General features: G+C 27.8%; 1 protein-coding gene across 1 annotated transcript; it reads left to right on the top strand.

Moving 5' to 3' along the window:
• The first annotated feature begins 16195 nt into the window (after positions 1 to 16195).
• Positions 16196 to 16864, top strand: LOC130981350 (NDR1/HIN1-like protein 10). Its single transcript, XM_057904943.1, has one exon. The coding sequence runs from the start codon at positions 16196 to 16198 to the stop codon at positions 16862 to 16864; it is 669 nt and encodes a 222-aa protein (XP_057760926.1).
• Positions 16865 to 22073: the final 5209 nt, after the last annotated feature.

The raw sequence follows: 22073 nt of genomic DNA, 5'->3' as shown, positions 1-22073 counted from the left end.
GTAGAGAGATAACCATCTTTTTAGTGTAGTTTCACCTCTGATGGTGAATAACCGTTCCCTTATTCTTGAAAATTTGTTGAGATCTCACTCCTAGATAAAGGAGAGAGCTAGTAGGAGATATTTCATGAGTCAATTGCTTATTCAGATAAGTAGGGTAGAACTTCTTTTGTCGTACCCGACCTCTAAGAGGTCAGGTAAGTAGAGGAGGCCACCTTTTTGGGTGGGCTTTTATTCTTTTTTCGCCTGACCTGACTTAATATTTTTGGGTCAGGGTGTGGACAGTGTCCCTACTTGAGTCCGAACTTTTATGAGGTCGGGCTCAAGTATTTGTGTCCTTAGTTTCCTTCGTCAGGTATATCGTCTTCAAGAGGTCGAGTACTTGACGTTTCTTTTAAAAACTTTTGAAACGTTGTGCCGCTTAATGGCACGGCGTGCGTTATATTGCGATTTTCTTGGGATCCGTGCGCATCATTAATGAGGGGTGTGAAATGTCACTTTTGTCCTTAGTGTCTTATAAATACTTCATTTTTTCTCCTTCTTCCTATTTCCATTTTCATCATACATTCATCTCTTTCTCTCTTTCTTCCTCCATTCTTTGTTCATGTAACTGTTCCACATTTCAAGCTTTCTTTATCTTGAGATTTTAGAAGATCTTGTTTCATTCTCTTAGAGAGGATCGTTCGAATGTTTACTATTTGAAGTGCTCTTTGCTTTTGTGCTTCTTTAAGGTTGGTCCTTTACTCTAAATTTTCTTGATTTTTGTTTTATTTCCACATTCTTAGTAGTATTTGTGTTTGAATGAATGCTGGTTTTGAAATGTTGCTTGTGATTTGCAACTTTAAATTTGGAATTTTGCATTCTTCGAATCTGATTTTGGTTGTTGAAAGATTGGAATTTTGCTTCGCTCTCTTTTACTGTTGTGATTCTGAACATGGGTTCTATATTGCCCCCAAATGATGCCATTTTTATATAGAAGATGGCCTCATTTATATATGTGAGAGATATAGTATAATTGTTTGTGCTCTGGGAGGGTTTCGTGACATTAATCCAACCTGTTTTAAATATATGAATGTTTGTATTGCTTATGCTTTACGTTCGAGATGTTAGTGGCAATCTTTGAAATTGACCTAACTTTCTGATTGCTTGCCTTGTTTTGTCCAATTTGTAGTGATGAATTTTTTATTTATTATATTGTAGGTGTAGCTTGTATGTTTTATTCAGTAGTTCACAACATGTCGTCTAAGGTCTTGTCGGACTTGAAATGGGTAGATTTAACTGTTCTTACCCTGTCCCTATGATTGATAATGAATATATCGAAGCCTTTCATAGACATCATAGACTATGTTTAATTCGAGAGGATGAGAGGAACTATGAGATTGTTGTTGCTGACCTTGAGGAGAGGGTTTGCTTCCCCTGACTTGATAGGTCGGAACGACATTTTATATATGTCTAGGATTATCTTTTTTATGAAGTTAGGGGTTACCTTTTCTTTTTCTGAGTTTGAGTCGGAGGTCCTTAAATTTTGTAATGTTGTCACTACCCAATTGCATCCAAATTCTTGGGGCTTCTTAAAAATATACCAACTTCTTTCTCAGGAATTGGATGTCCGACCTTCTCTTAAAGTCTTCTTTTTGTGCTCACCAAACCTTTTAGCCCTAAAAAATAAGGTTGGTTCTCTTTCCTTGCTATTTAGGGTAGAAAAGTTTTTGCCATTTTTTATGAGTCCTTCAATGACTTTAAAAATTATTTCTTTAAGATCTGGGTTGTAGAAGGTGTCCAACTTTTTTTCCTAAATGATGAAGACGAATCCCTTTTTCCTTTGTATTGGGAGAAACAATTCTGTGATAGTCAAATATTACTCAGATGACTTAGACGAAGTAGAAGAGGGTGTGGTCGGGTCAGGAGTTCTGGGGTCGAACTCCTTATTTGAATTCTAAAAGGTATTTAAGAAATCCAAGCCAGCTTCAGTTTGAGATAAGTAGGTTTCTCTTCCTTTTATAAATTATTTTTGTAAAATTATGTTGATGACTAATGTGTCTATATTTGGGTGTTGCAGAAAGGATAGCTCCCAAATCTGCTGTCATGAAAACACTTCGAGCTATTAAAAAAAATGTTGTTGCACGGAGCATTCAGTTGAAAGAAGCTTGTAAAACCGCCGATCTGTCCTCGCATCAAAGTCGGATTCGGGTACACCAGTCTCTCTAAAGGTTATTCCTGACCCGACCTCTCGATCGACTCCTCCTCTCAGCTTGGCTAAACCAGCAGCTCGTCCCCCACCTTCTACCTCCGAACTAAATCCTAAAAAATGCAATACCTCTGAGTTGGGGAGTATATATGAGCAGGATTTTGGCGGCCTTACTTAGAGTGGAAAGCACATCCTTCCATATAACTATATCAGTAAGGATGATATAGCCATCAGAAGCCACTTTCAGCTCTCAGCCCGAGGTGGAGTTCGGACGGCTGGCATTTGCACAGCCTTGGCCAGGAAGTTGGAGAAGACTCCCCTTAATGCCACTCAGAGATCCTTGGCTTTCTTGCAGGCTAAAATGGCCTCCTTGAGGGAGTCCAAGAAGAAATTAGAGGAAGAGAGGGACTTATTACTCTCTGACCTTGGTAAACCTCGGGATAAAGTATAACAGGTAGAGGCCGCATTGATCATGTCGGAGGGTTTGAAAAAGAAAGTCGAAGAGAGTTATACCTGAATTTTTGGAAAAAAGCTTGATCTGGTGGATGAGGTTACTAAGGCCTGGGCCAAGTATGTGGAGCTTGAGGAGTTTATGGCTGAAGATATGGACGAGATAGTTGCAAATCTGAAGGCTTAGTTACAAAGGATAATCTCATCTTTTTCTTCCTTATATGGACTCAATTATGGGAATTTACAGAATAATTCAAAACAATTGAGGTTGATCAAAAATTAAAAGGGAATCTGGGAATAATTGAAGATATTGTTCTGTTTAAAATTAAGAATAAAGAGTCTAGAATTGTATATAAAAGTCCGAGTGGAGATCAAAAGTGAAAAAAGACAGAGACACTCTGAAATCGGCTGCTCCTAATCAATCAATACTGAAAATTGGAGTTTGATATGAATGAATAGAGATATTTTGTACCTATTTTACAAGATTAGGGCATGAACAAAAGAATTGCCATATTTTCATTGGGAATTCGGCTCAGAACAATTTCAAAGATGATAAAATTGGTGAATGGCTAAAGTAGATCAAGTGAGTAGACAATTGACTGAGAAGGGTGATTTCTTCAGTGAAAGGATGATTTGGTACCTAATCAACTGAAAAAGAAATTCCACCATCGTGGTTAATTAACAGTTTCTTTGGTCAAAGTATGCTAAAAAATCACAAGAAAGCTCCCAGTACTCAAAGTTCAACTAATTCGAGTACTAAAGGTGAAAAGGAGGGTGATACTGGTGAAATTGGCTACACGACTACTAGTAATTCTGCTTCTAATGCCTTAACGGACATTCTTCAATGTTTGAACAATGAATAACAAAGTGATAATAATGCGATCAGATTTTGGAAGGGTGAGAAAAAACAAAATATGGTGTAGTTAAGTTTTAAAATAATTTCTAAAATTAGCTCTCTATATTAAAATAGTTCTCTAAATTTTAATTCTATTAATTATGTCTTTGAAATTGGTAAAAATACACCATGTTAATCCTTAATAACATGATGAGTCACTTGATAAAAAAGAATCGAGAAAATAATCAAGTGATTCAACATGCTATTAGAAAGTAATATAGTTCACTTTTATCAATATCAAAGACATAATTAATATAAGTGAAATTTTAGGACTATATTAGTGCGCAACCAATTTAAAAAAGAAGGCCACTCAGATAAAGACGCCTAAAATGTCTTTTTTTAAAGATGTTTTCATGTTGTGTTTTAATTAATTTTTGTATAATTTATTCTGTGTTTCTCATCACATATTATTAAATTTCTCAAAAGATTTTCTTTCCAAAAATAATAAAAAATATTTAATTTGGACTAAAACAAAAAAGGTAATACATTAACTATTAGATTTTTTTAAAAGATTGTTTACAATATATATATATATATATATATATATATATATATATATATAAAACAAACTCAAACCTCTTAAAATTTTTATAAATAAAAAAATAATTAATTTATATTCGTACAATATATAAAATAATTACTATATTATTATTATATTATACATTAAGATTCACTAATTTAAATTTTTTTATTTTTAATATAAGCATTATAAATAAATAAAATTTTTATAACTAAATGTAGTGTAACAAAATATATATAATATTAATTAGTTCTTAAAAAATTTTAAAAAAATAGTTTCTTTCATTTTAGTAAAATAACTATTTATTAAAATAGATAAATTAATTATTTTCTTCTCTTCTATAATTTTTTTAAGACATAAAAATAATTAATTAGGACATTTGTTAAGATAATTGAAGTCACTATTTCATTAAATTTTTAATTTAAAGTAAAATCCTAGTTAATTTTGGTATAGAAATTTCGAATTTGAAAACATTAATAAAAATTATGTTGAATTTTGATTTATTTGATTCTCATTTAAATTAATCACTACATAAGTTAAAGTTATGTTTTGAAGTTATATTCGAGCTTTAATCTAATTTTTAAAGTTTCAATTTACTTAGTTTCATTTTTTAACTTAGGTATCTGTGACTCATATTAGGATTTTAAGTGTTTAGTTGAAAAAAATAAGGTAAAAAAATTTCAATTGTCACATCAAATAGTCGCTAGAATGTATAATGTAGCAGTCGTTAGTCCATCTCAGAATGTCGTTAACGATTTTGTGAGACAGTGACAAAAATAAGATTAGGAACTAATGTGAGTCATAACTATTAAGTTGGGAGACTAAATTGAGTAAATCGAAATTTTTGAAATTATATTGAAACTTAGTTGTTAGAACCGAACCAGTGATCGAACCGGTCAAGCTACTGATTCACTAGTTTATTGGTTCAACCGATAAATCACTGGTTGAACCGATAAAACCGGTCTCACGTAAATATAAAATATAAAATAGTTAAAAACTTAAAATTAAAATTTGAAATACATATCTTCACTAACATTTTATGAAGAATCAAGTCTCAACTTATAAAAATAACTAATATAAAAAAACCATAAAATTTTAATACTACAATAGTATCTTATTTTGACACAATAAAAAAATAATTAATTCATAAAGCCTATCATCTAACTATAATATCAGTAGATTTTAACACTAACATCAAAACAAATAACCTTAATCACAATACTAGCAATAAAATAGATCAAGTAAATTAATAAATTTTTAGTGAAATTTATATTTATATTAATAATGGTATATAATTAAAATATAATTAATTTTAAAAATAGAAAAAACAAAAATTAAGTTAAATTAGATATTTATGTATACTATATAATTAGTGTCAAATATATTACTTAGAAGTGCAATGACTAAGTGGCAAGTAGAGGTTGTTTTTGCTCCAAGGTTCTTGGTTCGAGACCTTGTGAAGACATTTAAAAAAATTTTTCAAGCAGACCAGTTCGATTAGACCGGTTCTTACCGGTTCATACCGGTTTTATTTCTTAAACGGTCCAAGGAGTAAACCGAACCGGACTAGGTCACTAGTTTTCCGGTCGAATCAGCCGATCCAGTTCGGTTTTTACAACTATGGATTAAAATATGAACATAATTTCAGAGACCAATAAGTATTATCTCTTTGTTGACAATTAAGTTGTTTTAATGGTAATTAAGATCTAATAATGGTTTATAATAAAAGAAGCATTCTTTTGCAACAATAAACCTATAGTAGTAGTTAGGGGTGTTCATAGATTAGATCATATCCATATAAATTCACAATATTTATCCGTATCTGATCTGTAATTTGAGGATATGATCTGATCTGTAAGATGATCGGATTGGATCGAATCGGATCCACACTCTAATCAGATAGAAGTAAATATGTTTAAAAAAGTAAACAAAAATATTTATTGACTTTTTTTATAAAAATAAAATTTTTTAATATTTTTTATTTTATAGATATATTTGATGTCTGATCCAAACATAAAAAGTGCGAATATCGAATTTGATCTAATGAGTTTAGTGCGGATTGGATCGAAATTTCAGCCATATCCCATCTGTAAACACCCCTAGCAATAATAACTAAAAAATTATAATGATTATATTTTTAACTAAGAGGAAGTGCAAAAAAAAGTATTAAATACAAGAACATTTAATCAAATATTAAAAAAAAAATTACTTTAAAATAGTCGGACTTTTTTTGCTCATATATATATATATATATATAATGTAATAATAATAATAATAATATGATAACTGTTTTATATATCACACAAATATAAACGTTTTTTTTTTCTATGATCTTACGAAAGGGTTTGTAAGTCTCTAACCTTGTTATCAATTTTTGTAGTGTTAGCCCTCATATTATCAATTTGATTCATATATAATTCGGATGATAAATTATTTGGTAACGTGCTTCCTTTTTTTGCCGTGATATACTTTATTATTATTATTATTATTATTATTATTATTATTATTATTATTATTATTATTATTATTAAAAAATAACAGGCCAAATTATTGCCATAACATAATAAAAGTATGGAAGTTTATCATTCTCTCTAATGGAGGAAACAAAATTCTTTTCAATAGTTTATTTAACGTTTAGTAGAATAAAAATAATTTTTATTAGAATAAATTTTAGTACGAGTTTAATATTTTTATTGATCATAAAATATTTATAGAATTACTCGTAGATAAATTTTGAAAAAAAGAAAAAAACATGATTTTTTATTTTATTTTTAATTTTAAAATAAATTTTATTTTTATTTTTTACCGTATATAATTATTTAATTATTTTTTAATTATATATAAATAAATTACTCTTAATAAGACTTTTTTGTGTTATTCAATTATCTTTTTTAAAAATAATTAATTATTAAAATAATTAAACTTTTCACAACAAAAATAATAAAAAAATTATGAACGAAAAAAATTAATCATCCTGATAATTTTTTGTATTTTTATTCATATTTTAATTATAAACATAAATATAATTTAATTATATTATTTATGAAATGTGACTATAGATGTAGATAAAATTTAGTTATATTACTTATATATAGTTTCATTGTATTGTATTGCTTATAAAGTTAGATTATAATTATGACAATATAATTGTTCTTGTATTTTTATATGTGTGACTAATTGGTGGTGTTAAAACATTACTCTTAATTATAAATAAGATTTATAATTTAAAAAATCAAAGATTCAATTAAAAAGATACGAAAAAAATGATGTTAAAATATTCTAACTCTTTAAAATAAAAATATTTGAAATTCAATTAAAAATTATTTAAAATTTAAACTCAACAAAAATTTATATTCAATGTGTTTTGTATTAAATATATTTAATAACCTATTATATCATATTGGTTGAAATTAGTTTTTATAATGTTAATTTTTTAACAACACTTTATTAGAAAAAACCATCTTTTCAGAATTTTTTAAAAACTAATTAATATTATATATATTTTGTTACATTACATCTTGTTATAAAAAATTTATTTATTTCTAATGCTTATATTAAAAATAAAAATAAAATTTAAATTAATAAATTTTAATCTATAATATAATAATATAGTAATTGTTTTATATATTATATGAATAAAAATTAATTATTTTTTATTTATAAAAATTTTAAGAGCTTGTTTTATATATATATATATATATATATATATATTGATGAATGTGATATATTTTTTTTGTAAATAATCTTTTAAAAAAATCTAATATTTAATGTATTACCTTTTTTGTTTTAGTCCAAATTAAATGTTTTTTATTGTTTTTGGAAAAAAAATCTTTTGAGGAATTTAATAATATGTGATGAGGAACACTGAATCAATTATACAGAAACCAATTAAAACACAACATGAAAACATCTTTAAAAAAAGACGTTTTAGGCGTCTTTATCTGAGTAACTTCCTTTCAAAAATCGCGCTTTGGAACTTACCTCTACGTGGGTCAAGGTTTTGGCACCCATGGGAAGAAGTGGTTGCATTCAAATATAAAAATTATATTTTTTAAAGTTATAAATAAAAAATTATCAATTAACTTTAGAGAAAACAATTTTTTCATTAATTAATTTCATTATTTTTATTAATTGGATGTATCATTATTTGAAACAATTTTTCAAATGATGAAATAGAACCAAGCAGAGGGTAAGTAGTAACTTATTTAACAAGTACATAGCAGTGGGGAAGGAATCTTTTCAAAACTACATAGGGAGAGAAGATATGGCTAAAAGAGCTAAACTTATTTTAGTGGTGCTCCTATGCTTTCTTTTAGCACTCTCTTGCTGTTGGTGAATCGTGAGTGTAGCGATGGGATAACTTCCGTCTAATTCCATATTTCTTCAAAGAAATAGTAAAGGATTTGGACAAAAAATTCATACCATGGTCAGACTGTATGTAAGGATTTAATTTTATATCCTATTTAATTTCCCATAAAAGTTTTGTAACTTTCTATAGCAAACAAAGCTTGAGAATTATTTATAAGAAGAAATATACAAGAATATTTAGAATATGTATCAACAAAACATATAAATCAGAACAAATCATTGAGAACAGAAAATAGAGAATAAGCACTATAAGAAAAATGTTGAATACCGTTGGATTTGACAATAAATTCGTTGGATAAAAAAGTTATTGTCGAATTTAATTTTCTAACAGTAAATTCATTGGTAATAATTGGAGGAAAAACAAAAAAAATTGTGCCGAGATTATCGTCGGATTTATCTGCCAGTAATTTTTTATTAGTACAACGTTACATTTTAGTCACTTTCAAGTGTTACCATCATATTTTTCTGCAAGTAAATCCGACGATAATCTTATACTAAATTCGAACTGCCAATCCTCTTCTTCCTCATTTTCGAACTACTATCTCTCTAATAACCTTCTCTCCCCCCTTTTCTCTCTCTCTCCCTCCCTCCCTCCCTCTCCCCCCAACCACCTATGCGTCCAAAGAACGCATGAACTCGGCTAGCTAGGTGCTCTTTCTGATATGTTAGTCGTTCTGTCGCTGCTATTTTTATTGCTCCCGTCACTTTTGCCGCTATCGTTACTCCCTTAATTGCCGACCTGCATCTCTCCTCTTTCCTTCAGGTAGGTTGCTCTCATCCCTCTTCTTATTTTATCCCTAGTTTTACTTTATTTTAAATAAAAAAACCTAAAAAACCTAACCCCTTTTCGAACCCTAACTTTATCTCATTCCTTTTTTAGTGACTGTGGTCCGTGGTTCAGACGTTCTTGCCGCCTTGGATTCTCGCTTCCAATTGTGTTTAGTTCTTGCCACATCGCCGTCCTCTACTTCCTTTTCTCGTAATTCCTCCATCGTTGTGTTCTTGGTTCTGCTTTTGCAATATGGGTGAGTTTATTGATTTCACTTTTGATTGAGTTTTTTCGGTTTTTAATCCATAAATTTTTTATACCGAAATTTTTCAACTTTTCAATTTTAAATTTTGATTTAGGTTTAGATAATTTATTTAATTTGACGTAATTAGTTATTATTGAGTTGTATCTAACTCTCTTGATTTTTTATTTCTTCTTGATTCTTGGTTGAGATTTTTTATTATGTTTTCGTTTTGCAAGTTTGAGTTCAGAGAACAGTACAAAAAAGAGCGCACCCAAATAACAAATCGGTTGCGGTTGTGAGTGTTTATTTATGTGAAATATTGTTCAGTACTTATTTTAAAAAAATTGAATTAATTTTCAATTTTTTTTTATCATGTTTGAATTTTAACTTTTTTTTGTCGTTGCAGTTTCAAAATAATTAGGTTAGCAAGACTGGTGGTAACAGGTAAAAATTAATTACTTGTTTTATGATTGATGATTGATTTTTGCTGTTATTTTTATAATTGTTCTCTTATTGGTCTATTAAAATTTAAAATTCAATCACATATTAGTTATCTCTACTTTTACTTTCTCTCTAATTTTGTGTTTATTCTTTGTTTATTTTCTAAGTTGATTATGCCAATAAAGCTAATGTTCAATTATTTATATCTTATTTTTAAAAAAAATTAAAGTCACATACAAAATAAAAATTCAGAGAGTTCGATGATACCAAATATTAATAGGGTGAACATTCTCTGTAAAATTTATAGTCTATTTTTAGTTTTTTCGAAATCTTAATGTTTGAAAAAAAGTAAACAAATTTATATATCGATTTAGTTGGTAGTGAGTAGAATTTTAATTTGAATTGAACTTACTAAGTCAACTGAATAGGCCACTAAAAATAATAAGATATGATATATGGATTTTTTTATTGAACATAAAAAAAATTTTAATTGACTTTAATTTTTTTCCATAAGTGTGCAAACAATACTTGAAAATAAGTTTCTAGTCATAATGTGTATAAAATATAAATACTTAAATTTTTTTTCTGTTTGCAAAAATTTAGAAATTATTATCATATATATTGTGTAGTTGGTCATTATATTTTTTTTGTATTTTAATTTTATCTTTTTTTTATTTGTTTGATTGGCTAGTATTAGTTATATTTATTTTTGTTCTCTTCTATTGCATCAGGAGAATGATAATGAATGAATTTATAAAAAATAAAATAAAATTTAAGTTTATTGACGAATTTATCAAGAGATAAATTTGACGATAAAAATTTTTGAAAAATTTTTTTTGATAATAATTAGTGTCAAATAAAAAAATTTATTAATAAATAATTACTGGCAAAGTTTATACCATTAAATTTATTTTAATGTTAAATCTGATAATAAATAGATTGCTAACAAATTTTTTAATTAAATCTGATTGTATTCGGTGATTTTCTTGCAGTGAAGATTAGAGCAGCGGTATGAATGAGTGAGTATTACTCTTATTTTTTAGATACAATGAGATGCAGCTATATAAAGTGTTGTAGCCAATCACAGAGAAGAGTTCATAACTAACTCTAACTACTCATCATAGTAGACTTAATTACCCTTTCTCTTCTTCCATCTCCCTTACACCCTTAAAAGGGTTATTACACGTTGTCGTGGAAGAATTCTTTCCTCGTTAAGGATGTAAGAATATCTCCTTTTCAATGAATAACACTTTAATTATCCTTTGAGAAAAAAAAAAAAAAGCAGAAGAAAAGAAGTGTTTAAGAAGGAACCAACATAATCATAAAGTATACTAACATTTGATTTATTGATTCTCTTTCTTAATATTCTTGAATCAAGATTTTCTAAAATAAAAAAAATTAATAAAATAAAAAATAAAGAATTAATTATTCTTAAATAAATAATAAAATATATATTTAATAAAAATTATAAAATTAATAATAATTAATCATTCAATTTATTACCTTCATTTTATAGGATTTAAATTCAATATTTTTTTTTACTTTAGTTACTTAATATATCTCGCCACATCCTTTTCGACTAAAGTATATAAAAAAAAATTCTCTCCGCTAATTAAAGAATCACACTCTAAGTAAACCTTAATATATAAAACTACATCGATCTCTTATAAATTTGGTTTGGTTTCTAATTGATTTCATTGATATGTATTTTTGAACATTTTCTTAATTTCTAAACTATTTCAAAACGTTTTGGTTAAAAGATTTGAAAATCTTTAATTTGTTCAAAAATCAATTTCTAATATATTGCAAAACTTGAAAACTTTTTATGAGAGAGAGCCTTGAGTTGTGGTTTTTAACAAGAATTACCTAAATCCTATACGCTAAGACCTTTTTTTTTTTGGTTATCGCATGATCCTCAAACTTGTATGGTTGACATTCATTAAAACCACATACCTGAAATACTTGAGTTCATAGATATATACATATATATTTAATTATTTATAATTTTTTTCCTTTTTAATAATGATAAACATTTTGAGAATAGCAAAAAAAAATGGTTAGATATATAAAAGCAATTTATAAACTAAATTCACATGATTGTGATTCACTAAAACAAATATTTGAATTTATGTTCGCCTATATGTTTACAACTATTTAGATCATTATTCATATCTAGATATACATAATTAAAAAAAAAAAAACTAATAGAAAGAGATTAAAAAGAGAAAAAAAAGTAATACCACCACTGAAAAAGAAAGCAAGGAGTGCTGGGTATATGAAGATGGGAAGATGATAAAATTTTAACTGTGTTTTGATTTCAAGGCACGATTAAATTGTTTTTTAAGAAAGATATTTATCCCTATATTTAATTGTTATAGGGTTGATGACAATACTCTTTTAGGATATAATAAAATCTCTTGAACAAAGAAAATCTCTTAATAGTTAAGTAAGAAAATCTCAACTTTCTTGAATAAAAAAAATCTCTTAATAGTTAAGTAAAACTTACACTTAGTATTTGTGTGTTTAAAATAGTGGATAAAGACTTATTTATATGAATCCTGCTAGGGAGCTAATGGAGTATTTGTACAATGTGTACAATGGACTATTTATTTGGCTCAATATGAGTTAAAAAATGAACACCAGGATAAAATACTACTAATTTCTCAAACACAATACATTCATACTATCTAGAATAACCATTCGAGTACCAGGGGATAATAAACATCTGATATCCTACCGAATCGAGTATCCCTAAACCCTATTATTGTATACATTGTACAGATATTCTATTAGCTCCCTATACTTCCTTTATTTATATATATTGCACATAGCAATTATAATTAATTACGTATACAAATAGTTGTGTTTTTTTTATTACCAATAGATATAATATTTTAAATATATACAATTTTTAAAAAATTATGTTATTTTAACCAATAAACACAATATTTTAAATATACACAATTCTTTAAAAATTATATCCTTTCAACCAAATAATACTAAACAGTTAATAATTATTTATTAATATTAATAATAATATCAATAATATTAATTAATCAAATTTATAAATATCTTCAACAAAACAGTTTATCGCTCTCTTTTTGGCAAACCCACATGGGTTAAAAAACTCAGAGAACTAGGTTATTAATAACATTATTTATCCTTTTTCTCTAGTTTAATAAAATTATAATTTTTTATACAACTATAAAATTGATACAAGATGACGTAATATGTTTTTATTAATTTTATTTTATTTTTAATTAAATATTGGCATATTTTTATTTAAAATATTAATAATAAACAAATAAACTATTCCCTAGTATTATCATCGGTATAATAGATCATGGAACTAGTTCAACGTATCATGGGGTTGAGATTCGTTCTTGCTGTTTGCACTTCTCTTCGGCCGAAACATTCAGCTATTTCTTCAGTCTATACAGTTAAGAAATTGATTAAAATAAAATAAAATAAAAAATCATGCGGCTTACTTCTTTTATTGATTTTCAGCATAGTATAAAATGTGTTAAAATTGAAATCTTTGAGCACAGGGAATTGAACTATGTATAAGATAGTGGGTGCAAGTGCTTTAATTGAAATTTAGAAAATTACTTAGTAGTTTATAATAATATTATTTATTTTGTTCTTATTAATTAGTTTGTTAAATTTAAACCCCATTATGTTACATTAATATAAAAATTATTTTATTAGCTAGATTTGACTTCATACATAAAATTATTGTGTTAATTAAATTAATCTGACAAAATTAGTTTGTTAAACTCAACTACTTTATTAGCATTATTTTTAAATTAAGATATTTTATCAACTCATAGATATATAGATAACTTTAAAATTTGAACAATTATTTTGTAAAATAACCAATTAAGTCCAACCAATTACTTGTTGTAAGCATGTTTCACATCTCACGGGCACTCTCTTCTTCTTCTTACATATGCTCTTTCTGTTTCTTTTTTTTTTGTTATTATCGTCGTCGTTACTACTACTACCATTATTTTTTTCTTTTCCTCTTTCTTTTTTATTTGAATTTCTTCTCCTCCTCCTTCATCTTCATTATCGTCATTATCATCAGTGACGGACCCATAAAAATTTAATAATAAGGGCAAAAATATAATAAAATTTAGGTATAAATATTTTTTTTCTGCCCACGACACCCAACAAGTTATTAAGGACTAATTCGTCATGAATTTAAATTCCATTTAAGAATCTACAATTGGCCGGTAATGAGTTGCTATACATACGAGACGAAATTCGGACCCTCAATACTTACTTAAGCAGACGACTAAGCTGATCACTTGACCAATCCAAATTGGTTTAGATATATTCAAAATTTAAAATTAGAACTATCTATACATATTGATAAGAACTAAAAATATACACACAATCACTATTATAATATTTAAAATCATAAAAATATAATTTCATACACAGTATAATATTTAAAATAACAAAAAAAATTATTTATAATGACTTTCTTTTTATTTTTAACATGATTAAATATTATTTTTCTATATACATTCTTAAATAATTATTTTACTTTTTATTATCTCATATTTAATTGTCAAATCTACTTATTATAATTTTTATAGTATAAATAAATTTTTTAATCAAAATAATTACAGTATATTAATATATAGATAATATATTTTTTATCTTAAATAATTTTTAAAAAATCACTAATAATTTAAGTGGTATTTAATTAGAAATAAGTTTTAATTTAATTATTAATTAATTAACTAATATAATAAAATTAATTATCACTATTTTTTGAGTTTATTTATTTATTTTTCATACTAAATCAAATTTAACAATATAATTATTATGTGTTAAATTTAACAAAATATTTTTTAACATCAAATACAAAAGAATTATTTATATTTTATTTTGAGACAAATATAATATAATAAGTGATATATATATATATATATATAAGTATTAATTTTTTTAAAAAAAATTGTGGGGGCAAATACCCCCTCTATATTAAACGTGGGTCCATCCCTGAATTTATCATCATTATGGTTATCATTATTATCGTGATCAATCGTCGTCTATTTCTTATATGTAAATAACATTGTTCATTCTCTTTCGAATTTTTGTACTTGTTCTGCTTAATTCGTTTCGTTATTTCTCTTTTATCAAAATTTTTAAATCTGCAACTCAAATTTTCATGAAATAAGCTTTTAGTTCTATCACATCATTTAGTTATTGAAATTTTTTTCGGCTTTAGAGTAAATATATTTTGGTGTTATTCTTTAGAAATTTATGTGTTTTTTACATATGAGATATGTCGTCTTCTTCTTATACGTGAAAGACACGGTTTATTATTCTCTTTTGAATTTTTACACTTGTTCTACTTAATTTTTTTACGTTATCTAATAAATTTTCGTGCTATTTTTGTTTTTGGCAAGAATTCAATCTAATAAGTATGAACCTACATTCATTCAACTAAATAAAATTACAATACAATACAGACATATTCATTTAAGTCTAATATAAAAAGCAATTCTCATAAAAGGAAAAAAAGAACCAAGAGTAATAGAAAAAGAAAAAAAGAAGAAAAATAATAAGAAAAAATAAAACATCAAAGGAGAGATATTGAACATATGACAAGAGAGAATTCTGTTGGTAAAAATAAATTAAATATTTTTCAATGTTTTTTTGTTTGAAAATTTGAAAATTTATTTGTAACATGTTTTCGATTATTTTTAATTTTTTATATTTAATAAAGTTTTCTAATAAGTAATAATTTATTAAAAAATATAAAATAGAACTTAAAAAAAATTAAAAAGTATAATGCTCAAACTTTTCTTAACAAAATAAAGGAAGTTTAATAACGTCAAAACTGTACGGTTAGGAAAAAAAAGAAGGACAATTTAAAAAAAGTATCATATTCATATTTTTTCATTTGTGATTATAGAGTTTTTACTAATATATAGACCAAGAGTACCTTAAGAGAGTACGCCTTTTATGAAATAATATTCTACTAAATTACATTGATTTTTCTAATCCTCTTTGATATTTTTTCTGATTTTGTTCACTAATTATGATATTCTAATAAAACAGCATGCGTAGCATAAATCTATTTCCATAATTGATGTTTGAAGGGCATGCATACTGATATCAGAAGACGAGATTCAAAATCATTTTATTTTGAACACGAATAATGATAAATTATTATATAAACCGTAGCATTGATGTTGATACTTAATTTTCATCATGCCATTTAACTACATATTATTATTATTTCAATTGTGTTATATATCTATCCATTGGATGAGAAGTGCATAGAATTCGATAAGACAACCATCATGGAAATTAAGAAAGCCCGGTTCCCTTGGTACGCCTACTCTATTGACATATTGTTCTTCTTTGGACTACTCGGTTATTTTGCGATTGATTTGTTTTGTCCAAGAATAATATGGATTTTGATGTTCAAGTACCCTGAGATTTCAAGAATCAAATTGGAGGTAACTAATGCCTCTCTAACACAGTCTAAGTACCTCAACAGCAACAGTACGCTATATTCTAATTTGGAGGTCAACATCATAGCAACGAACCCTAACAACAACAACAACAAAGTAGTAGTGTCTTATGACAAGATCATGGCGGAAGCATCGTTCCAAGGTTGTAAGTTTAGTAGTGTAACAAACTTGACGGACATACATGAGAATAACACGAGCTTCCTTCAACTGCCTTTGGTGTTAAAAGGGCAATGTGTGATTCATGTAACACTTGATGAAGCCTATAAAGCAGAGGCGCGCAAAGGGGTTAACCATGACTTTGATTTGAAGTTGGGTTTGTGGTTGGATTTTCAATACGCAAACCTGAAGAAAAGGAAGAGCGATGGTATGACTGGTATCAAAGCATCCATCACGTGTCTAAGTTTGAGTTTCATTTCGAATGATAAATCAGCAATTTCCTTCGGTAGAACCAAATGCAAGTGTTCTCTCTGTGAAATTTCAGAAATACAGGGATGATCAATTATCAAATGTTGTAAATTGACAAGTCAAAGAATATATCAATAGAAATTTAAGAATAAGAAAGAGAAGAAGCAATTTTTTTTATTATTATCAAAGTTAGACCATTTTATTAAAAGAAGTTTATTTGGTGCCTATAATTTTTTGCTTAGTAAAAGTAAAAATAAAAAATGATGAAATCTATCCTTTTATTTTAAATTTTATGTATAAAATTTAGATATCATAGAACACACTTTTATTCTATGAAAATAAAATCACAACTGTCCAAAATTAGGACTAGAAGCATAAAGCAGTTGGGGTCTCCCACACTCGTACACTAATATAAGTAAACACGAGAACATATGGTTTTCAAATTAAATTACTTAATTATTTTATTTAATTATTTAGTTGGATTTTTTACGTTTGAATGTCTCTAGAAGACATTAACATTATACATAGGATTATTCACGCTACTAAGAAAATCTGCATTTTGTCATGCTTTTAAAGCATATTAAAAAATAGAAAAAAGCGTAACTACAGTTTTTTTACCACATTTTTTTAGCCATGGCCATATCTTCGCAGAAATCACATTGCCGAGCTATCTGACTGTTACTCTATCGGTACACTTTCATTGAATTATCACCATATTTATTTTGTTGCTATGATGTTATCTCTGTTGCCGGCTGTATGTATAATTATATAGCTACATTTTCTAGTGTACTCCCTGGTGGATATATAGCCATACTCTTTTAGATGTACTTAGATGTAAACTATGATCACATTTTTTAAATTGTGTGTCTTGATGTGAACCTTTTGTCACATTCTTAAAATATGATTATATCTTTTTCAAATTAAAAAAAATTCTGATATATACTTTTATATGTACTCTAATGTGCTTAGAAAAAATAATCAAATCTTGATAATAACTTCATTAATTATTAATTTTTTTTCTTTTTTGATAGTTTATAACAAACACTACCATAAAATTAGTGTCAAAATTTTCGACAAATTTTTTTTGTCTATAATTACAATCTAAAAAAACATTTATAATTCTACTTATCAACGGATAATCCATTAATAAAGTAAGTAGAAATTATTTTTTTAACTTTTTCTAACACAAAATAAATTTATTTTCACATAAAATAAATGTAAATCTAATCAAGACGAATTTTTATTTGATTTTCAATTGAAATCAAACTAGTATTAACTAACAGAATACCTGTACATACATTGCACGGGTCGAAGATATATATTGGCTAAAACATTCTCTCAGCTGTAAATCTCCGATCCTAGAATGTCACGTTGTCAAAAAAAAATTCATTGCACACGTTTACTCTTGAAAGTAAATCTTTCATTAACCATATCATCAATTCTAGTAAGAAACATCATAAATAACGGAATCACAATTCTAACCAAATTAACAACCGTCACATTAAACAATCACAAAAAAAAAATGTTCAACTCTTTAACATAAACATATAATCAGAACTAAAAAAATCATTTAGGTAGAAACATGTATTGCTCTGCTATCTCTATATTTTGTCATGTGAAGCAGCTGCCATTATGACGGAGTATGAAAGTAGTATAGTTTTGTCTCCACTAATTAGTAATATATTGTGATGTGATATTAATTACTTTACCATTTTTCGTTAAGATTGTTGTCTTTTTAGGCAAAAAAAAAATGTGGGGACTTTATGTTAATTACATGTTTTTTTTAAGATTTTTTTTAATATGAAAAAGAGGTTATATATTATAAATAAGTTTTCAGAAAATGTTTATGATCAAGTAATAAAAAATAACATATAATATTCTTTTAGGTTTAAGTATTCTGCATGTTTTTATAGTTTTACTAAATTTTTAATTAGATCTCTATATTTTTTTTAAATTAAATTTCTATACCATAATTTTCTTTTTTCTATTTAGTCCCTAATATAACAAAAACATTTGAGAGAACAGAACATTCTGTTAACAAAATGAATATTCTAATCATTAGGATTAGAAACCTAATTGAAAACACTTCTATATTTTTTAAATTTTAAAATAACCCTTAGAAAAAGCTCATGATGCTAATCCCTAACCCTTCCACAAATGTAGGAAGCTTTGTATCACTCTTGAAGTTCACCAGATCGTTCCAAAGAAGCCTACACGACATAGCGTACTGGAGAAAGAACAATGGATACTCTCCAATTCGATTTGTTACCATCTCGTCTGGCGGAGCCAATATATATTGTCACTGGGTTATGCTGGCGGAGCCAATATATATTGTCACTGGGTTATGCTCCGATAAGCCGACAAGCTGCATCGCTAGAAATGACGCCATGGCTGTAACGATCCAATTTCTAATACGTCATGATCGTACTAAAAGTAAAGTGTTACTGACCTGCTTTTTATTATTATCTATTTAATATTGAGCCTTTATATCGATATCGCATTTTAGTTTTTAAGAAAATTTTAAAAAATTTTGTTTTTATTTATTAAAATCATATATAAAAATTTTTAAGTAATAGTAATCACATAAATACTAATAATAATAAATGTTATACACAAGAAATCAAATGAAACTCAGATACAACACCTACCCTTCTGTCTAAAATAAAATCTTAAGCAACAAGGGTGAGAGAACTCTATAAAAGCAGCTTAACTCAAACAGTTTTTACTATTCGTACGTGGTTTTATACTGAGTCTTCAAACCTCAGTAGGAAATGCGAATGCCGTGAAAGTAAAGAATAAAATGCAAAATAAAAATTAACTTACTCAATAAAACTATTTTTATCAAACCTTTGACAATACTTTTAGATTTATTTTAGAATATTTAATTACTTTCTTTAAATTTCTAAACTCGAAACAAACATCAACCACAAAATTAGTTGTATTAACCATTTCTCAGTCACATAGTTAATTCTCAATCACAACATCAGTTCTTAGTCAACTTAATACATCCACACACTAATAACACAAAGTAAGAGACTTAAATCAACATACAAACAAGTCGCAATGAGATAAACAGTGCAATCACAAAGAAATAAAATAAGCAAACACAATCAAATGCAAATGCGCAAATAATTTATGATGCATATCTGTCTCTAGTGCAGATCATGAGTATGTGTCAGTTGTCTATCCACAGCCCGACGTTACCCAGAATGGCTTCCGAATTTGATTTCTCCACTGAATTGGTTAGCATGGGTGTCCCTATGTTAATCAGATACCAAAGCCACATGGGTTTACCCGTGTCAATCAGGCTAAAATCATAATGATATAATTGCTATAACATATGTGCATTCAGTGAGAAACAAGGTATCATATGGGCAAATCCATATCAGTCAGATACCACTTGCCTTTAAAGTGGGCGTCCCCACATAGCAATTGGCACAAAGGCCCAATCAAACAACCAATTCTCATATATAATTATCAGTTTTTAGTCATTTGTTCATCATTCATAGTTTCTCAAATTATCTTTCTAAATCATCGTTTCTAATTCTTTTTTTCTTTTTGTCATATCTCCGCATCACCAAATAATCAATCATACCTCCGCATCACCATATAATCATTCACACCTCCGCATACTAGAAAGGTATACTTTCAACAATTTATCAATCATAATATCAAAACATTTAGTGTATAATTATTCAAATTCCTTCGACATTTAATCAAGGTAAAATTTCTTTTATTATTTAAAATAATTTCTTATCCTTCTTAAGCATTCTATCAAATTATTGTCAAGCACTTAAACATCTATTTTCAACTATCAAGTATCCAATTCATTAGTCTTACGTTCAAGACTTAATTTATATATTTCAATTTAGCTAAATTCTTATATTTTTGTAAAAATTCAGACGTAGTCTCCTCTAAAAATAGGACTTAACTACTCTTACGGGTTCCCTAAATCTCAACAACTTTTCAACCTTTTGTCAGCAATTAACAAACAAAAGATCCTCAATCAATCAGAGGATCACAAATTACAATAATTAACAATTTAATCATAATTCGCAATTTCAACATAATCAACCAATCCAACTTAAAAAATTCATAACTAATTTCCACAAATCATAGAATTCCTTCAAAATTAAACCCAATGAACTAGACTTATCCTAATTCATTCATAATTTAACCAATGCAATTCCAGCCATTATAGAATTATTCATATGCTCTTAAAGTTACTACATTAACTAAGAAAGCAAACACCCAAAAATTAGACTAACAATCAAATTACTATTTTTCAATAATTTTACAAGCAATTAAATCAATTCATTCAAATAATTCTTCACAACACGGTCACAAACAACAAACTAATCAAACCATTGAATCATCATTACAAAGATATTAATCCAATTACAAATCTTACAGCCAAATTCAAGTTTAATTTCCATCAATTAATCACATAAGATATTTATCATCCATTTGTAAGTATCGATTAAACTTTGTTAGCATTAGTAATTTTAATTACTTTATTTTGAAAGCATATCCCATATCTCAATGTCAAAACTCGTGAAAATCACCAAAGACGACAGCTCTGTTAAGCTCCCATGGCGGCAACAACAGTGGTTCTGGACAGCTCCGGTGGCGACAGAGGGCTTCGGCGGTAATGCAGCAGCAACTTCAGTGCACAAAAGGGGAACAAAAATAGGGACAAAGCTAAGCAAGTGACAGAGACAACGGCTTCGGCGACAACAGCGGCGGCGACACCCGCCAGCACCGGCAACAAACTCCCGCGACGATGACAGCGAATCGGCTTCCCCTTTCTCATGCGCTTTACTGGCTTCCGTCAATGTCTCTCTCTGAGCGTCGCTCTCCCTTTCTCCTTCGAGCTCGATGGCAACGGACCCAACGGCTACGGCGGTGACGGCGACGCAGGGAAGCAACAAGGATGAACGACGCAAACGTCTCTATCGATCTCTCTCTTCGTAGTTTTGCTTCTCTCTCCTTCTCCTCTATGGTGACTCGACGGCGGCGCCGGTGGCATTGACGCCCACCACGTCGTCTCCCTCTTCCCCCTCCTTCTTCCTTTCTTTTCCCTCTTCGTTTTTCTTTCCCTCTTATCTGGTTTCTCTCTTTCTTTCTGCATGGGTGTGGGTGGGGTAAAGGGGCAGGTTAGGGTTAAGTGGATGAGTGGCGGTGAGTGAATATGGATTAGGGTAAAATTAGAGTTAGAATTAGAATAAAACAAGTTTAATCACCCATGGTGATAAGATTAAAATTATAATTTTAAGTTGTTATATTAAATTTTATTTTA

Source organism: Arachis stenosperma, chromosome 5 (assembly GCF_014773155.1).
Source record: "Arachis stenosperma cultivar V10309 chromosome 5, arast.V10309.gnm1.PFL2, whole genome shotgun sequence".
NCBI lineage: Eukaryota > Viridiplantae > Streptophyta > Magnoliopsida > Fabales > Fabaceae > Arachis > Arachis stenosperma.
The sequence above is the reverse complement of the archived record's forward strand: the minus strand, read 5'-3'. Positions and strand labels throughout refer to the sequence as shown.

What these genes read in the sequence shown, in the direction of transcription:
- LOC130981350 (XM_057904943.1), top strand. Translation starts at nt 16,196, where the DNA reads ATGGAAATTAAGAAAGCCCGGTTCCCTTGGTACGCCTACTCTATTGAC.